The sequence below is a fragment of the Nerophis lumbriciformis genome, linkage group LG16, assembly GCF_033978685.3.
Source record: "Nerophis lumbriciformis linkage group LG16, RoL_Nlum_v2.1, whole genome shotgun sequence".
In the NCBI taxonomy this organism is placed as follows: domain Eukaryota; kingdom Metazoa; phylum Chordata; class Actinopteri; order Syngnathiformes; family Syngnathidae; genus Nerophis; species Nerophis lumbriciformis.
The window spans coordinates 20,373,193-20,392,098 of record NC_084563.2 but is presented as its reverse complement, the minus strand read 5'-3'; the positions used below and the strand labels follow the sequence as shown (position 1 = coordinate 20,392,098).

Here is an 18,906-nt window from a genome sequence, read left to right as displayed (position 1 = left end):
AGTTTGAAACATTTGTAAGCACGTACAACACTTAAGACCTTTAGTATATCAGTATGTGGAATTAAATAATGGAATTGACGAGCTCATGGTTCTCAAACTTTAGTACGGGGGCTCCATCAAGTGTTATGCCAAAGAATCGCTTGGATTAAAGTACAGTGTTTTATTTTCCTATATTCAAACACAGTGTTACTGTTTAAACTGTGTGTAATGTTACAGTGGCTAAAAATATGAATATACTTAAATAAAACATCTGCCTTGTTTTTAAAAAATAATTAGTCCTACTACGCTACTGTATTTTTAAATGTCGGCCATTATGGAGAGCCAAGTTTTTTTCTGAATTGGTACATGGCGACAAAAGTTTGAGAACCACTGGATTCAACAAAGAAGTCGAACATTGTACTAAAATGATCTAGTTGAAGAGGCTGTGCAAACTCCAAGTGATTACAAAGTTACAAAGGAAGAATAACTCTGATGAACATTTTAAACTTATTAAAAATGAGATCATCATATTCATCTCAGTGTGTGAACTACAACTTATTTACTGAGAACTTTATTATTTAAATTATTAAAGTTAAATTGTGTACAAGATAAATGATTTAGTAATTGCTATGAAATGGAAAAGGGGTAGGGTTAAATAAGCTCTGCTTCTTCCTACTCCCTTTCGGGCATGTTGTTAAAGTTAAAGTACCAATGATTGTCACACACACACTAGGTGTGGCGAAATTATTTTCTGCATTTGACCCATCACCCTTGATCACCCCCTGGGAGGTGAGGGGAGAAGTGAGCAGCAGCCGTGGCCACGCCCGGAAATCATTTTTGGTGATTTAACCCCCAATTCCAGCCCTTGATGCTGAGTGCCAAGCAGCGAGGTAATGGCTCCCTATTTTATAGTCTTTGATATGACTCGGCCGGTGTTTGAACTCACAACCTACCCATCTCAGTGCGGACACTCCAACCAGCGAGTAGGTGGCCTAGTATGTGATGTGTGATGCATCACATTGTAACTGTATGCATAAACCATACTTCACATGTTCAAGGTCATTGAACTACTCCATTTGTGATCACAATTGTAATCAGACAAAAACACATGATGGCGATGTAACAATATCAATTAAATATTTCAATTCATTCCTACTCTTGGCTCTGATTAAAATCCTTGAGTGTTTGCCCTAAAAGCCTTCCTGTGTCCAGGGACTTCTTTCCTGAGTCTGTAAACAACAACAAAAAAGGCACAGGATTTTTTGATGATATACAATATTGATCTAGATCAGGGGTGCTCATTACGTCGATCGCGAGCTACCGGTCGATCGCGGATGGTGTGTCATTCGATCACCAGCCAGGCATTAAAAAAATAGTCCTAAAAATGAGCGATCATAAATCTTCACTATGACGTTACTTTCGTCACTTGATTGACATTCACGGCACCCGAGGGTCTTCTGAGATGACGCTGGCTTCTGCCAGGTCATTAAAATTACCGACTGGAAGGCGAGAAACACTTTATTTCAACAGACTCTGGTGCCGTACCTGTCGTCAAAACTCCAAAGACCGACTGCACAGTTGCACAGTTGCGCTAACAAAATAGGAGTCTCTGAAAGCTGGCGTGCACAAGCTAGCAAGCTACGGAGTTTGCCGACAATGTATTTCTTGTAAAGTGTATACAAAGGAGTACGGAAGCTGGACAAATAAGATGCCAAAAACCAACCACTTTCATGTGGTATTGGACAGAAAGGAGGACTTTTTTTCTCCTCCATTCGAAAATGCGGACGTTATCAGCACCACTGTCTGATTCCAATCAATGCAAAAGTAATCAGAATCAGGTAATATACCAACTTATATTCTTGTCTTCATGAAAGAAAGGAATCTATATGTGTTAAACATGCTTGTATTATCATTAAACACCTTTAACTTGTTAACAATATTAACTATATGTGTTAAACATGCTTGCATTATCTTTAAACACCTTTAACTTGTTAACAATATTAACTATATGTATTAAACATACTTGTATTATCATTAAACACCTTTAATTTATTAACAATATTAACTATATGTATTAAACATTCTTGTATTATCATTAAACACCTTTAATTTATTAACAATATTAACTATGTGTTAAACATGCTTGCATTATCATTAAACACCTTTAACTTGTTAACAATATTAACTATATGTGTTAAACATGCTTGCATTATCTTAAAACACCTTTAACTTATTAACAATATTAACTATATGTGTTAAACATGCTTGCATTATCTTTAAACACCTTTAACTTGTTAACAAAAACATATATTTCATAAATAAGTAAATATAAATGATATATATGAATGAGATAGATCCCCACGACTTGATCAATTGAAAAGTAGCTCGCCTGCAGAAAAAGTGTGAGCACCCCTGATCTAGATTCTAAGCACTGTACTCTCGACCATATACTGACTCTTTGCAAGTTGATTTGCTTGCATTGTTCAATTCAAAGTGGCTTTGTACTGTGGAGGGACGTTAGCTGCTGGCATGGACTATAGCGTTGAGGGCGAGGTTTTTTTTTGCTTGCCGCTAGAATAGTTTTTAAAGCTTTACTGTTGATCAAACCTATATAACTGAAATCGTACATCGTCTATATTGCGCAACCCTAGTCTAGAGTTAATGGACGTGATGTCGCTTTACAGATCAGAAAAAGAAGCAGAAACCCCAAGCCAAGGAAGCCCGCAAAGAGCAGAAAGTCCTGGAGAAAAAAATGGCCCTGAGCAGAAAGAGGAAGCTTGACTCCAGGTGAGTTCGATAAATGTTGTTTCTTCGCTCTTTGCAAACGACACCGGCTCGGGTTGGTTTGTTTTCCTTCAGGAGAGAGGATGACGTGGCCAGCAAGAAAAAAACGGACGCAGAAGAAACATCTAAGAAGGCGGTAAGTAGCGAAGATAAGTCATACATTTACACTGCATGTGGAAAGTATTCACAGCGCTTCACTTGTTCCACATTTTGTTGTTACGTTACAGCCTTATTCCAAAATGGAATCTATTTGTTTTTGTCCCGTGACAATGGGAAACGTTTTTTTTTAATAATGCAAATTTATTAAGACAAAATAAATCACATGTACATAAGTATTCACGACCTTTGCTCAATACTTGGTTGATGCACCTTTGGCAGCAATTACAGCTTTTTGAATACGATGCCACAAGCTTGGCACACCTATAATTGGGCAGTTTCAACCATTCCTCTTTGCAGCACCTCTCAAACTCCATCAGGTTCGATGGGAAGCGTTGCTTTTCCTCCAGGATGTCTCTGTACATTGCTGCATTCATCTTTCCCTCCATCCTGACTATTCTCCCAGTTCTTGCCGCTGAAAACCATCCCCACAGCATGATGCTGCCACCACCATGCTTCAGTGTAGGGATGGTATTGGCCTGGTGATGAGCGGTGGTGACTGGTTTTCTCCAAACATGACGCCTGGCGTTCACGCCAAAGACTTCAATCTTTGTCTCACCAGACTAGAGAATTTTGTTTCTCATGGTCTGTGAGTCCTCCAGGTGTATTTTGGCAAACTTTTTACTAAGAAATGGCTTCCGTCTGGCCACTCTACCATACAGGCCTGATTGGTGATTTGCCGCAGAGATGGTTGTCTTTCTGGAAGGTTCTCCTCTCTCCACGGAGGAATGCTGTAGCTCTGACAGAGTGGCCATCGGGTTCTTGGTCGCCTCCCTGACTAGACTAAGATGAATGCAGCAATGTACAGAGACATCCTGGATGAAAACCTTCCCATCCAACCTGATGGAGCTTGAGAGGTGCTGCAAAGAGGAATGGTTGAAACTGCCCAAAGATAGGTGTCCCAAGCTTGTGGCATGTATCCAAAAAAGGTGCATCAAAAAAGTATTGAGCAAAGGGTCTAAATCACTGGTTCTTAACCTGAGTTCGATCGAACCTTAGGGGTTCGGTGAGTCGGCCTCAGGGGTTCGACGGAGCCTCCGCCGCGGAGGTCAAGACACACCCGACTCATCGTGTAAAAAAAAACTTCTCTCTATCGGCGTATTATGGATACCCCCAAACAATGTTCCCTCTAATTTTCCATATGCTTGAGCAAACGCAAAAATCTCCTTGAGCACTCAGTGGAGCACATGTGAGCGACGTCAGACGTGCACATGCACTGTGGCCACACCAGCAGCACACCAGTCCCAAACCTGACTAAATAACAAGCATTATAATATCATTATAATCCATGAGATTATTTTCTAATATAAGTGTTTTGGCCCATTTACAATGACAATAACAAAAAATGTTGTTTTCATGAGCTGTATACTAGTATTGTATGTCTGGGTGGAGGTCTTGCTTTGGAAATAATTCGTACCCCTTTCAGATATCGTGTTTAGTTCCCTCTAAAACATTCACATGTTGCACAATGAGATGTAAACATGGGATCATGTGTACATTCCTGTAACTTTCTGTTTGTAAAATATATCTTTATTAGTATTTCTTTAATATAATACCATCATTTCATGATTAATATTTACAAATTAAGATTAAATTAAGAAAAAAACATTTTATTTTTCACTAAAAAGGGTTTGGTGAATGCGCATATGAAACTGGTGGGGTTCGGTTCCTCCAACAAGGTTAAGAACCACTGCTCTAAATACTTATGTGATTTTTATTTTAAATTTGTTATCAATTTGCAAAATAAAATAAAAACTTTCACCTTGTCATTATGGGGTATTGTGTGTAGAATTTCAAGGACAAAAATGAATGTATTCCATTTTGGAATAAGGCTGTAAGGCAAGGGTCGGCAACCCAAAACGTTGAAAAAGCCATGATGGACCAGAAATACAAAAAACAAATCTGTCTGGAGCCGCTAAAAATGAAAAGCCGTATATAAGTTTTATAATGAAGACAACACATGACGTAAGTGTCTATATTAGCTATATTAGCCTACTATCAAAATGACTATGTGTCGCAAGCTGACGCAAATCTTCGTTTAAAGAAATGTTCAAATGTAATATTTATTCTACACATTTTTACAACATTAGAAAACATTAGTAAATCAGAGGCTACTCAGAAAGTGAGATAACTCCTGGAAATGACTAGCTTTTAATGGCCAAAGGTATGCATGTGTGTGTCTATGTTAAAGGAAACGGCAGGCTGATCTTCTAATGGATTTATTACAATCTTTGCAAGCTGGGTAACATTTGCTGTGGTCTGGAACAACATGGCACACAAACTATCAGAAATGCAGCCAATATTACATACAGATAATGTGTCATGAGACATGCAAATGTATATTATATACAAAGAGGATAAAAGTAAAGGATATTGAATGAGCTCAAATATACCTACAAATGAGGCATAATGATGCAATATGTACATACAGCTAGCCTAAATAGCATGTTAGCATTGATTATCTTGCAGTCATGCACTGACCAAATATGCCTGATTAGCACTCCAACAAGTCAATAACATCAACAAAGCTCACCTTTGAGCATTCACGCACAGCATAAAACGTTTGGTGGACAAAATGAGAAAAAGAAGGAGTGGAAGATTTTACATGTACACAAACTGTTGCGTCACAGTCCACACTATGGGGAGTTCAAGAACCGCCGAAATGAGTAGGACAAAACGATGTTCACCAAATACTGTCATCAGTGATGCATACACACAAACATATCAAACAGTGGGCTTTCTAACAATTGGGAAGGTTTGTGTCATGTTTGTCCTCAAACAAAAAACATACTAAAACAAAAAAAAAATGTTCTCGCATCTTTTTCCGTTTTCAACCCTTTTTTAAAGAGACGCATGCGACTTGAGACCCGCGGGTTGCTGACCCCCGCTGTAAGGTAACAAAAAGTGGACAAAGTGAAGCGCTGTGAATGTTTTCGAGATGCTCCGTATGTGCTGAAATGTAACCTTTCTGATGTCTTTTCAGGAAGCGAAAACCCCGCCATCTCGCAGCCTCCAACAGAAACCGGCGAGAAACCCGTCCGAGTCGTCTGAAGAGAGGCACCGGAGGATGAGCGGCAGCGTCTTGGAAGATTTAAGCGACGCCAAGAAGATACCAGACAAAAACCGCACGCACTCCTTCATCTTGGACCTCGAGCTCGGCTCTCAGGAGGCGCTCAGGCAGCGTACCGTCGGGAAGTTTGACCGGCCATCACGCAAGGTGCGCAAAGAAAAGCCAGAGGAGTCAGCGAAGATCAAACCAAAGCAGGAGAAGAAACCCGAGTCTATGGTGACTGAACCCCAGCAGAAGGATGGCGGGCCTGTAAAGGCGTCCTCCGATGAGAAGAAGCCCAAAGTGAAAAGTGAAAAGAAAGTGGCAAAGGAACAAAAAGCGTCCGAGGCCGATGAAGCGGCTAAAGATGCGTCAGCTAAGAAAATGAGGTCTCAGTCTGTCGAGGTGATCAAAGCAGAGAAGGACAAAAGTCGAGAGAAAGATAAAGACAAAATGAAAGAAAAGGCCAAAGGAGATAAGTTGTCAGTAAAAAGTGATTCCAAACAACTCCGGCTGGAATCTTCCGCCTCCTCTGAGGACCGGCCTGAGGTGGGACCAGGCGCAGAAGGCGGAAAGAAGAAAGAGAAACACTCCAAGGACACCCTGAAAAGGTCCAAGAGCCACAGCGAAGAGCGGCAAGGGGACAAAGCCAAAGTGAAAGCCGATGGCAAAGACAAAGAGAAGACCAAAGCCGAGCAACCAAACAAGCCTGACAGCGAAAAGTCCCCAAAAAGAGTCAGGCCTGCAGAGAAAGGAAAAACCACGGAAAAATCCAAATCCAAAGAGGAAGCAAAGTCAAAGCCGGACAAGAAAGCTCACAGTTTGGAGGCTCGCGGGGCCAGCAAAGGTGAGATAAGCAAGGACAAGAAGAAGGAGGGAAGTGTGAAGGAGCAGAGGAAGCCCTCTGAGGAGCCTGACATGAAGACTGCAAAGAAGAAAATAGACAAGAAGGAGAAAGTTCTGGAGAAGAACCACGAGGAGAAGAAAGCATCCCGTGAAGACAAAGCGGAGAAGTCCTCTCTGGATGTCGTGGCTCAGGATGCGCAGAAGACATCTCTGCTCAAAGACGACACGGAACCCGTCACGGTCACTGAGGAGCCTGCCGTGCCTCCGGAGGCCGACGCCCTGCTGACGCTCATGGACGTCTGCGCCTCGGCCATGGACGCCAGGCTCCACGCGGCGACGGGCGGCGTAGAGCACGCCCCCGCGGAAGCGACGCTTCAGGACGCCGACATGAAGATGAAGGAGGCGGCCCTCACGCTGCTTTCCATGGACCCCGACAGCGCTCTGTCTCCCGGCTTCATGAGGCAGAAAGCGGCGGCGTCCCCTGGGAGTGGCACGGAGCGCCAGAAACCGGAAGCTCTACAAACCGCTGCTGAGTCATCGCCTGTGGACACGAATGCTGGAAAATCCAGCAGTGATGGTATTTAAACCTACTTTTGTAGTTTTGAAGTTTGTTTAAATAACCCAACAGTTGTTTGTCTCCACAGACAACTATGAAATGGACGCATCATGTGCTGAAACGGCTCCTCAGGTAAACACCCTGTGGGTCATTCATTTGTTCACTTTCAACTTCCCAGTCACTGTAAAGGAAGTGGTCCTGGTCTACCACATCTGGACAGGTTTTTAAAAATCATTGCTACGCCTAATTTAGACTTAGACTTAGACAAACTTTAATGATCCACAAGGGAAATTGTTCCACACAGTAGCTCAGTTACAAATGATGGAAAAGATGGAAAGGACAATGCAGGTATAAAATAGACTAAAAGCAATATAAAATATAACATATATACCATATTTTTCGGAGTATAAGTCGCACCGGCCGAAAATGCATAATAAAAAAGGAAAAAAACATATATAAGTCGCATTTTTTGGGGAAATGTATTTGATAAAAGCCAACACCAAGAATAGACATTTGAAAGGCAATTTAGAATAAATAAAGAATAGTGAACAACAGGCTGAATAAGTGTACGTTATATGAGGCATAAATAACCAACTGAGAACGTGCCTGGTATGTTAACGTAACATATTATGGTAAGAGTCATTCAAATAACTATAACATATAGAACATGCTATACGTTTACAAAAAATCTGTCACTCCTAATCGCTAAATCCCATGAAATCTTATACGTCTAGTCTCTTACGTGAATGAGCTAAATAAGATTATTTGATGTTTTACGGTAATGTGTTAATAATTTCACACATAAGTCGCTCCTGAGTATAAGTCGCACCCCCGTCCAAACTATGAAAAAAACTGCGACTTATAGTCCGAAAAATACGGTACGTAATATTTACATAATACATGTGCAGTATAGGATATATACTGATATATTATATTATATGTTTATATAATATATATAAAAATATATAACAATTACCATGTACAATATTACAGTATATGTACTGACGGTTTTAGGGACTATGAGACAATCAAAGCTCGTTATCTAATGGATTCTGGCGTGTTCTAAAGATAAAATTACATCATTATCAATAAAATATACAGTCGTGGTCAAAAGTTTACATACACTTGTAAAGAACATAATGTCATGGCTGTCTTGAGTTTCCAATAATTTCTACAACTCTTATTTGTTTGTGATAGAGTGATTGGAGCACATACTTGTTGGTCACAAAAAACATTCATGAAGTTTGGTTTCTTTTATGAATTTATTATGAGTCTACTAAAAATGTGACCAAATCTGCTGGGTCAAAAGTATACATACAGCAATGTTAATATTTGGTTGCATGTCCCTTGGCAAGTTTCACTGCAATAAGGCGCTTTTGGTAGCCATCCACAAGCTTCTGGTTGAATTTTTGACCACTCCTCTTGACAAAATTGGTGCAGTTCAGCTAAATTTGATGGTTTTCTGACATGGACTTTTTTCTTCAGTATTGTCCACATGTTTAAGTCAGGACTTTGGGAAGGCCATTCTAAAACCTTAATTCTAGCCTGATTTAGCCATTCCTTTACCACTTTTGACGTGTGTTTGGGGTCATTGTCCAGTTGGAACACCCAACTGCGCCCAAGACCCAACCTCCGGGCTGATGATTTTAGGTTGTCCTGAAGAATTTGGAGGTAAGGATGGCGTGGCGCAGTGGAAGAATGGCCGTGCGCGACCAGAGGGTCCGTGGTTCAATCCCCACCTAGTACCAACCTCGTCATGTCCGTTGTGTCCTGAGCAAGACACTTCACCCTTGCTCCTGATGGGTGCTGGTTAGCGCCTTGCATGGCAGCTCCCTCCATCAGTGTGTGAATGTGTGTGTGAATGGGTAAATGTGGAAGTAGTGTCAAAGCGCTTTGAGTACCCTGAAGGTAGAAAAGCGCTATACAAGTACAACCCATTTATCATTTATTATTTATCATTTATAATCCTCCTTTTTCATTGTCCCATTTACACGCTGTAAAGCACCAGTTCCATTAGCAGCAAAACAGGCCCAGAGCATAATACTACCAGCACCATGCTTGACGGTAGGTGTGGTGTTCCTGGGATTAAAGGTCTCACCTTTTCTCCTCCAAACATATTGCTGGGTATTGTGGCCAAACAGCTCAATTTTTGTTTCATCTGACCACAGAAATTTCCTCCAGAAGGTCTTATCTTTGTCCATGTGATGTCAGATGAAACAAAAATGTAGCTGTTTTTTGCGACCAACAAGTATGTGCTCCAATCACTCTATCACAAAAAAAAAAGAGTTGTAGAAATGATTGGAAACTGAAGACAGCAATGACATTATGTTCTTTACAAGTGCATGTAAACTTTTGACCACGACTGTATTTTTAGTGTATCCGCAACAATTATTGGCTTAATAATTATATCAGTAAAAAAGCTTCAATTCATCATTTAATGTAATTAATAATGTGCCTGGGATTAAGAATGTAATGATAAATGGTAATAATGATAACGGCGGTAAAACTCCCAAAGGTTAGTATTTCCATTTTAAATTAAAATGATTGAAAAAATGTGATTGATAACTGCACTTTGATAAACTCACAAGCTAACTGGCCCCAGCTGGCTAGCTTAAATGCTAACATGAAAACAAGAGACATCAACGTTTTTCCCCATTAAAAACGACATACCCCAATTTAAATTTATTCAAAGACATTTCTGTCTGAGTAACTAACATATTCAATTTGGCACATTGAACCTACAAGCTGTACAAGGAGGGATTTTACGGTGCGTTCTAGGACCACTGAACGGAGTAGGACGCCACAACACCCGCCAGAAACAATAAATAGTAAGAATAGATTTGATTTGTTACGCACTTGTCATTTAGATACATCTTAAAGTGCTACTGTACAAACCAATATTTAAAAAAATAAAAGCTTAGCCATTGAGACAGATAACAAATGCTAATCAGTGAAGCATAAAAAACAGTGTGTCTATTGATTATAGTTAAAAAATAAAAATGTATAAATTGGTCAAAAGATTTCAGTACTTTTTCAGCACATTCAACAATACAGCAATAATAATAACTGGTCATTTTCGTCACGATAATTGTGATATGAAATGTTCCTACCTTTACATCCCTCCCTGGTACATAGTTCCCGCACGGCCACTGCAAAAGCGCACGTGAAAGTGGTGGTGTGTTGGGTGCAGGTTTTTGTTTTTTCAGTCTTATGTTGATTTGCGTTCATTAGATAAAAAGTGACAGTTATGGCAAGCATAAAAATGTTTGTTTATTTCAGCTATTTTTCTTTTAAATACGTATTGAGGGTATAAAGTGTTTTCCATCCGGTTACTCGATTACAGTATTTTCCGGACCATAGGGCGCACCGGATTACAAGGCGCACTGCCGATGAATGGTCTATTTTTGATCTTTTTTCATATATAAGGCGCACCGTATTATAGGCCGCATTAAAGGAGTCATATTATTATTTTTTTCTAAATGTAAAACACTTCCTTGTGGTCTACGTAACATGTAATGGTGGTTCTTTGATCAAAATGTTGCATAGATGATGTTTTACAGATCATCTTCAAGCCGCTTTCTGACAGTCGCTTCCGGATGCGCCGTTTTGTGGGCGGTCTTATTTACGTGGTTCACCTTCGGCAGCGTCTTCTCCCCGTCATCTTTGTTGTAGCGGTGTAGCGTGCAAGGACGGGTGTGGAAGAAGTGTTAAAAGATGGCGCTAACTGTTTTAATGACAATCAGATTTTAATTCAATCAATAACGGAGCAGCATCTCCTCATCCGGCAACAATAACAAGGTCGGAAATGTGTCCTGTGAAAAACTGTCCGACCGGAACTCTAATAACTAAAGTTCCTTGGGTGAATAATGTAAACTCACTACACCGGTATGTTTTAGTGCTTTCATGGCAAGTTTACTGACAGATATAAGTAAGAACTTTACACTAATTTATATTAGAAATGGCAACAGCGGAGAATGAATGTCCCATAACAAGAAGATAGAGAAAAAGAAGAAGCTAATCGACTACGGTGTCGCCATGGACTACAAAGGTGGAATTTTTCAAGATTTATGCAGATCCCAAATACAGATCAGCAGGTACCAGAAGGTAAGAAAAGTTGCTTTTGCATAATATTGCGAAACATAATGCCATAAAATGTCTTACCTTATACACACACCATAATAATACTCCTATGTTGAAGCACATCAAGCGGTACGGCTTCATAGCTTACCAAAGTCAAACTAAAACATTTTTATGTATTTTTGAGCGCCGTGTGTAATGTGTAATGTTCTATATTTTCAATGGAACATATAAAATGTTGGTGTTGTTTACTTGAGTCATATTGCCAACATAGTGCAGTCTACACGTATCTCTTATGTTTGACTGCCATCTACTGGTCACACTTATCATTACACCATGTACCAAATATAATTGCTTCGAGGTCGGTCAGCAAAACCAGAATTATTCCGTTATTAGGCACACCGGTTTGAAAGGCGCACTGTCGAGTTTTGAGGGGGGAAAAAAGATTTTAAGTGCGCCTTATAGTCCGGAAAATACGGTAATTGAAAAAATAATAAATCACTGGATTACAAAAATAATCAAAAGCTATAAAGCAATAATCACAGAAACATTAATCATGTATGAACACAGATTACATTATTTTGATTGCACATGCTCCTTTCCTTTAAATGTTGATGGCTACCTGAAAGGTGGCGTTGGTCGTCATGCGGTCAGTGATCAGGTCAGTCAAAGATGGTGTGCTCGTTAGCAAATTTAGAAAATAAACCCAGACGGGACTTTGGATAAAACTGTTCTGAGCAAATAAATGAGGTACATTCAAGTAAAATATGTCATTTGCATTTGTGTCAAAATATTAGTCTTTTTTAAAGTTGGTTTAAGGCGGTGGTCAGCAACCCGCGGCTCTCCAGCCATATGCGGCTCTTGAGCGGCGCCCAGGTGGCTCCATGGAGCTTTTTCAAAAATGTATGGAAATGGAAAAAAAATTGGGTGAAAAATATATTTTTTGTTGTAATATGGTTTCTGTAGGAGGACAGACACGACACAAATCTTTCTAATTGTTAGAAAGCCCACAGTTTAATATGTTTGTGTTTATGCTTCACTGATGAGAGTATTTGGCGAGCGCCGTTTTTGTCCTACTAATTTCAGCGGCCCTTGAACTCACTGTTGTGTGAACTGTGACTCAACAGTTTGTTTACATGTGTAACTTTCTCTGACGCTGCCACAGAAAGACGTGTTTTATGCCACTCCGTCTTTGTCTCATTTTGTCCACCAAACGTTTTATACAGTGCGTGAATGCACAAAGGTGAGCTTTGTTGATATTATTGACTTGTTTCCCGGGCTCGGGATCTTTCTGTGTGGAGTTTGCATGATCTCCCCGTGACTGCGTGGGTTCCCTCCGGGTACTCCGGCTTCCTCCCACCTCCAAAGACATGCACCTGGGGATAGGTTGATTGGCAACACTAAATTGGCCCTAGTGTGTGAATGTGAGTGTGAATGTTGTCTGTCTTTCTGTGTTGGCCCTGCGATGATGTGGCGACTTGTCCAGGGTGTACCCCGCCTTCCGCCCGATTGTAGCTGAGATAGGCTCCAGCGCCCCCCGCGACCCCGAAGGGATTAAGCGGTAGAAAATGGATGGATGGATGGATGTTATGGAGTGCTAATCAGCCATATTTGGTCACTGCATGACTGCAAGCTAATCAATGCTAACATGCTATTTAGGCTAGCTATATGTTTGTAGGTATATTTGAGCTCATTTAATTTCCTTTACTTATGTCCTCTGGGTATTTAGTTTATTTTTCCATGTTTCATGACACATCTGTATGTAATATTGGCTGCATTTCTGATAGTTGTTTGTGCGCCATGTTGTTCCAGACCACAGCAAACGTTAGCCAGCTTGCAAAGATTGTAATAAATCCATTAGAAGAAGACAAGCTTCCTTTAACTTGGACACACTGCTATACCGTTGGTAATTCTACGACAGTCATTTCCAGGAGTTATCTCACCCTCTGAGAAGTTTTACTAATGTTTTCCAATGTTGTAAAAATGTGTAGAATAAATATTACATTTCAACATTTCCTTAAACGAAGATTTGCATCAGCCTGCGACACATTGTCATTTTGATAGTAGGCTAATATAGCTAATATAGACACTTACATCATGTGTTGCCTTCATTATAACACTTATATAAGGCTTTTTATTTTTTGCGGCTTCAGACGGATTACTTTCTTGTATTTTTGGTCCAATATGACTCAACATTTTGGGTTGCCGACCCCTGGTTTAAGGCATGAAGAACTTGTTTTGGCCCCTACAACACAAAGCTAAGATGTTGATGTTTGGTTCAGATGGCTGAGCATTCATTATATTACATGACTTAAGCTCTTATTCGCATACGTGCCATGTAAAAACAGGTTTGCCATTAACTGATGGTGATATGTTTTTATGTGTTTGCCCGAAGGATGACACCAAGTCACATGACTTTCAGGATCCTCCAGGTGAGGCAGCGGCCAACGGTGCCGAGACGGCACCTGACACAAAGTCAGCATCGACCGAGAAAGATGGTAACGCCTCCTACCTCACCTGGGTCAGGTATGGCTGGAGTGTGGTTTGATTGTTATTGATGTTCCAGAAATTATGAAGGAAAGCACGCCTGACCTTTCCTGCGGGACGCCTGCGTTGGAGCATGTTCCCGGTCCGCACGGTGAGCATCATTCCACAAGAAACGAGTCTTTTTTTCTTCTTTTTTTTTTTTACACGACTGACTTATTTGCCTTTCATCCTCCTCAGAGCAAAGCGAGGTTGCAGACGCAAACAGCAAAGTGAGCAACGATCCGCGCTGTGCACTTCTTTTCTGCATTGTCAGCAATATGGCTAAACATGTTAAACAACATTTTTGTGAACGATAATAGGCTGAAGAGGGGCTCGCCGAGGAGGAGCAGATGGACGTCAGTAATCGTACGTAAAGCTATATTTTTTCCACAAGTGCCATCTCACAAGAAACTTGGCTGTCTAATGACCAACGTTAAAGTACAGTAACGTAGTAGGCCTAAGTATTCATTTAAAACAAGGCAACAAGTATATTTATTATATATTTGGTCACTGTAACATTACACACGATTTGAACAGTAACACTGTGTTTGAATATAGGAAAAGATCAAGTGCTTCTTTGGCGTACCCCAATTTAAAAAATCATGCTATATGTTATTAATAAAGGCCACATCATTAGGTACAGATGCACATTCTAACAGAGGCATGTTTTGATTTATTATTATTTATTTTTCATTTATTCATTTATTTCAGGCAATAACATAAAAAAAATACATGCACCTGGGGATAGGTTGATTGGCAACACTAAATTGGCCGTAGTGTGTGAATGTGAGTGTGAATGTTGTCCGTCTACCTGTGTTGGCCCTGCGATGAGGTGGCGACTTGTCCAGGGTGTACCCCGCCTTCCGCCCGAATGCAGTTGAGATAGGCTCCAGCACCCCCCGCGACTCCAAAAAGGGACAAGCGGTAGAAAATGGATGGAATAACATATAAAAAAAAAAAAACATAATAATATAAATGAATATAATGCAAAAGGTAATGTACAGTATGTAAGCATGATTGTCCAGTTTTGCCTGAAAGGTAGTGGGAAGAAGATAATTTATTTAATCCCACCCCCAGTTCTCCATTCAGTGATTAATACATTGAGTTTCTCTGTTTCTTTGTTCAAGGATTATAATACAAATGTTGTATCGTGGTGGCATTACCACAGGTAACAATAATTATTACACTGTAACAATAATTTTTTACCAACAATGTAAAAAGAATGAAAATACCAGCGATGGTAATAGACAACATAGCAATAATGGTAATAGACAACATTACAATAATAATACAGAGTACAACAGCAGGTCAATTTAAAGACCCCCATCTCTATATTTGAACCAGACTCGATGTTTGTATAATAGTTTAAATCGATGAGTAGTTTGTCATAAAATATGATTGACACTCTAAGTAACAAATGTCGTGTCCTAATTCATCGCACCTGAAATAGACCAAAATATGAGGAACAATTAATAAATGTTGAATGAATTCACCTCCAAACGGAGTATTATTGTCTCTGTAGAGGCAGAATTTTTGGTTGATTTATGTGTACCAAATCATACGGCCGTCTTTGTAGGGATGCGCAAAAAAATCGATTCCCATCCGATTCACGATTCTTATTCGTCATGATTTTAAGTTGATTCGTAGTTTTTAAAAATCACAAAAAAAACTAAAACTTGAAAAAAAAATTCTTTTTTTTTTTTTTTTTTTCATAAGAATCCATTTTTAAAAATATGTTTTAGGCCATCTAACTCAGGGGTCGGCAACCCAAAACGTTGAAAGAGCCATATTGGACCAAAAATACAAAAACAAATCTGTTTGGAGCCGCAAAAAATGAAAAGCTGTATATAAGTCTTATAATGAAGGCAACACATGATGTAAGTGTCTATATTAGCTATAATACTACTAGCCTACTATCAAAATGACTATGTCTCACAGGCTGAGGCAAATCTTCATTGACAGTAATGTTGAAATGTAATATTTATTCTACACAATTTTACAACATTGCAAACCATTAGTAAATCAGAGGCTACTCAGAAGGTGAGATAACTTCTGGAAATTACTGGCTTTTAATGGCCAAAGGTATAGATGTGTGTGTCCAAGTTAAAGGAAACGTCTTCTTTTAATATATTTATTACAATCTTTGGCAAGCTAGGTGATGTTTGCTGTGTTTTGGAACAACATGGCACACAAACAACTATTTGAAATTCAGCCAATATTACATACAGATAATGTGTCATGAGATAAGCAAAACTAAATTATATACAAAGAGGATAAAAGTAAAGGATATTAAATAAGCTCAAATATACCTACAAATGAGGCATGATGATGCAACAGCTAGCCAAAATAGCATGTTAGCATTGATTAGCCTGCAGTCATGCAGTGACCAAATAGCCTGATTAGCACTCCATACAAGTCAATAACATCAACAAAGCTCACCTTTGTGCATTCACGCACAGCGTAAAACTTCTGGTTGACAAGATGAGACAAAGAAAGAGTGGAAGATTTTACATGTAAACAAACTGTTGCGTCACAGTCCACACTATGGTGAGTTCAAGAACCGCCGAAATGAGTAGGACAAAACGATGTTCACCAAATACTCTCATCAGTGAAGCATGCACACAAACTTATCAAACAGTGGGCTTTCTAACAATTGGGAAGGTTTGTGTCATGTTTGTCCTCAAACAAAAAACATACTAAAACAAAAAATATATATTTTTCCCCCCATCTTTTTCCTTTTTCAATCCTTTTTAAAAAAATGCTACAGGTTAGACCAGGTTAGACCCCCGATCTAACCTGTAACCTGCTTTGAAGAAGTTCCATTATAGTTATTATACCAAATAACACATTGAGCAAAATCGACTCTGAATTGAATCGTCACCCCAGGAATTGCTTTGGCAGTATTTAAATTCACCTTTCGTCCATTATCACCAGGTGATGCTGAAGTAACGACACAGGAGGAAGAAAGCTTTGCACAAACCGTAAGTTCCATGGCAACGGTCAAAAAGGTTGCTCAGCACTTTTAACCTCATCTTGATTTTGTCGTCGATTGCTCTGTAGGTGGAACTCGGCGCTCCACACACACAACTAGACTGTGGAAGTCAAGTTGTAAATCAAGCCAGTGAGTAGCTGTGCAATTGGCATGTTCCCCCCCCTTCCCCCCATATCGTTCCTAAATGTTGTTCAGAAATGTGTGACCCAGGTTGCATCATCCAGCAGCAAAAGGAGTCAGACACGTCAAATAAGGTAACTCTCCTTGGAGCAATGTATGGTTTCTGATGGTTCAGGTCTTGATGTTGCATTTTTTTTGGGACAAGTCTGAGGGACGAGGAGGACGTAAAAGAAAGATGTCCAACCAGAACATTGCATCTGCTCTGGACTGCAGTAATATTGCTGATGCATCACAATTTAGCAATGCAGCAGGCCAGGATGGAAAGGAACCATCTTCTGAGGTGAGAACAGAACGCTCTTGACTTTGACTTTGGTATTTGTTGAACGTCCTACAAACGATCACGAAGATGTGTTGTCCTCATCAGGAAAAAGAACAAGCAGAGGTGAAGGTCAAGTTGCCGCGCAGGGGACGATCTTCTAAAGCGGCAGAAGAAGTAGCGCAGGAGGAGATGAAAACATTCGAGAAAATGGGGCCGACTCCCAGTCGCCGAAGGAGACGCTCTGCAGCCAAATCTGGTCCGACTTTTGGCCTGACTAAATGCTCAGGAGATTACTTGAAGCATCATAGTGGCATGAAAAATGTTTTTTATTTTACCTTTTTTTATTTTTTTTCAGATGACTTGAGCAAAGACGAGCAGGGCGCTCACAAATCGTCGCCATCACGCTCTACAGAAGATCAGGTTAGCTGAACACAAATATATTGTACAGTGGTACCTCAGATTCCAGAGTCTTTCTTTTTCTTAGATTTGCGGCAAACATTTTTGTCAGAGGTTTGTTTGCTTTGTATACAAACATTTTTGTCGGAAGTTTGCTTTGTATTCAAACATTTTTGTCGGAAGTTTGCTTTGTATACAAACATTTTTGTCGAAAGTTTGCTTTGTATACAAACATTTTTGTCGGATGTTTGCGCTGCATACAAACATTTTTGTCTCAAGTTTGCTCTGTATACAAACATTTTTGTCGAAAGTTTGCTCCGTATACAAACATTTTTGTCGGAAGTTTGCGTTGTATACAAAAATTTTGGTCAGAAGTTTACCCTGTATTCAAACATTTTTGTCGTAAGTTTGATCTGTATACAAACATTTTTGTCAGAAGTTTGCTCTGTATACAAAAATGTTTTTCGGAAGTTTGCGTTGCATACAAACATTTTTGTCGGAAGTTTGCTCTGTGTACAAACATTTTTGTTATGAAGTTTGCTTTGTGTACAAACATTTTTGTCCGAAGTTTGCTCTGCACACAAACATTTTTGTCGGAAGTTTGCTCTGTATACAAACATTTTTGTCAAACGTTTGCTTCGTATACAAACATTTTTGTCGGAAGTTTGCTCTGTATACAAACATTTTTGTCAAACGTTTGCTTCGTATACAAACATTTTTGTCGGAAGTTTGCTCTGTATACAAACATTTTTGTCGGAAGTTTGCTCTGTATACAAACATTTTTTTCGGAAGTTTGTGCTGCATACAAACATTTTTGTCAGAAGTTGCGCTGTATACAAACATTTTTGGTCGGAAGTTTGCTCTGCATACAAACATTTTTGTCTGAATTTTGCTCTGTACACAAACATTTAGTTGGAAGATGGCTCTGTATACAAACATTTTTGTCGGACGTTTGCTCCGTATACAAACATTTTTGTCGGAAGTTTGCTGTGTACACAAACATTTTTGTCGGACGTTTGCTCCGTATACAAACATTTTTGTCGGAAGTTTGCTCTGTACACAAACATTTAGTCAGAAGTTGGCTCTGTATACAAACATTTTTGTCG

At 39.7% G+C, this 18,906-nt stretch overlaps 1 protein-coding gene across 1 annotated transcript in view; it reads left to right on the top strand.

Annotated features, from left to right (window-relative positions):
• Window positions 1–18,906, top strand: part of bod1l1 (biorientation of chromosomes in cell division 1-like 1) — a 47,011-nt gene that overhangs the window by 12,974 nt on the left and 15,131 nt on the right. Inside the window, exons 8-21 of the mRNA XM_061976761.1 lie at window positions 2,664–2,766; window positions 2,839–2,899; window positions 5,903–7,391; window positions 7,459–7,502; window positions 13,843–13,945; window positions 14,014–14,085; window positions 14,172–14,203; window positions 14,294–14,339; window positions 16,908–16,954; window positions 17,034–17,094; window positions 17,161–17,219; window positions 17,291–17,425; window positions 17,510–17,660; window positions 17,760–17,824. Of these exons, the coding sequence (XP_061832745.1) occupies window positions 2,664–2,766; window positions 2,839–2,899; window positions 5,903–7,391; window positions 7,459–7,502; window positions 13,843–13,945; window positions 14,014–14,085; window positions 14,172–14,203; window positions 14,294–14,339; window positions 16,908–16,954; window positions 17,034–17,094; window positions 17,161–17,219; window positions 17,291–17,425; window positions 17,510–17,660; window positions 17,760–17,824 (2,468 nt within the window). The remainder of the gene's footprint in view (window positions 1–2,663; window positions 2,767–2,838; window positions 2,900–5,902; window positions 7,392–7,458; window positions 7,503–13,842; window positions 13,946–14,013; window positions 14,086–14,171; window positions 14,204–14,293; window positions 14,340–16,907; window positions 16,955–17,033; window positions 17,095–17,160; window positions 17,220–17,290; window positions 17,426–17,509; window positions 17,661–17,759; window positions 17,825–18,906) is intronic.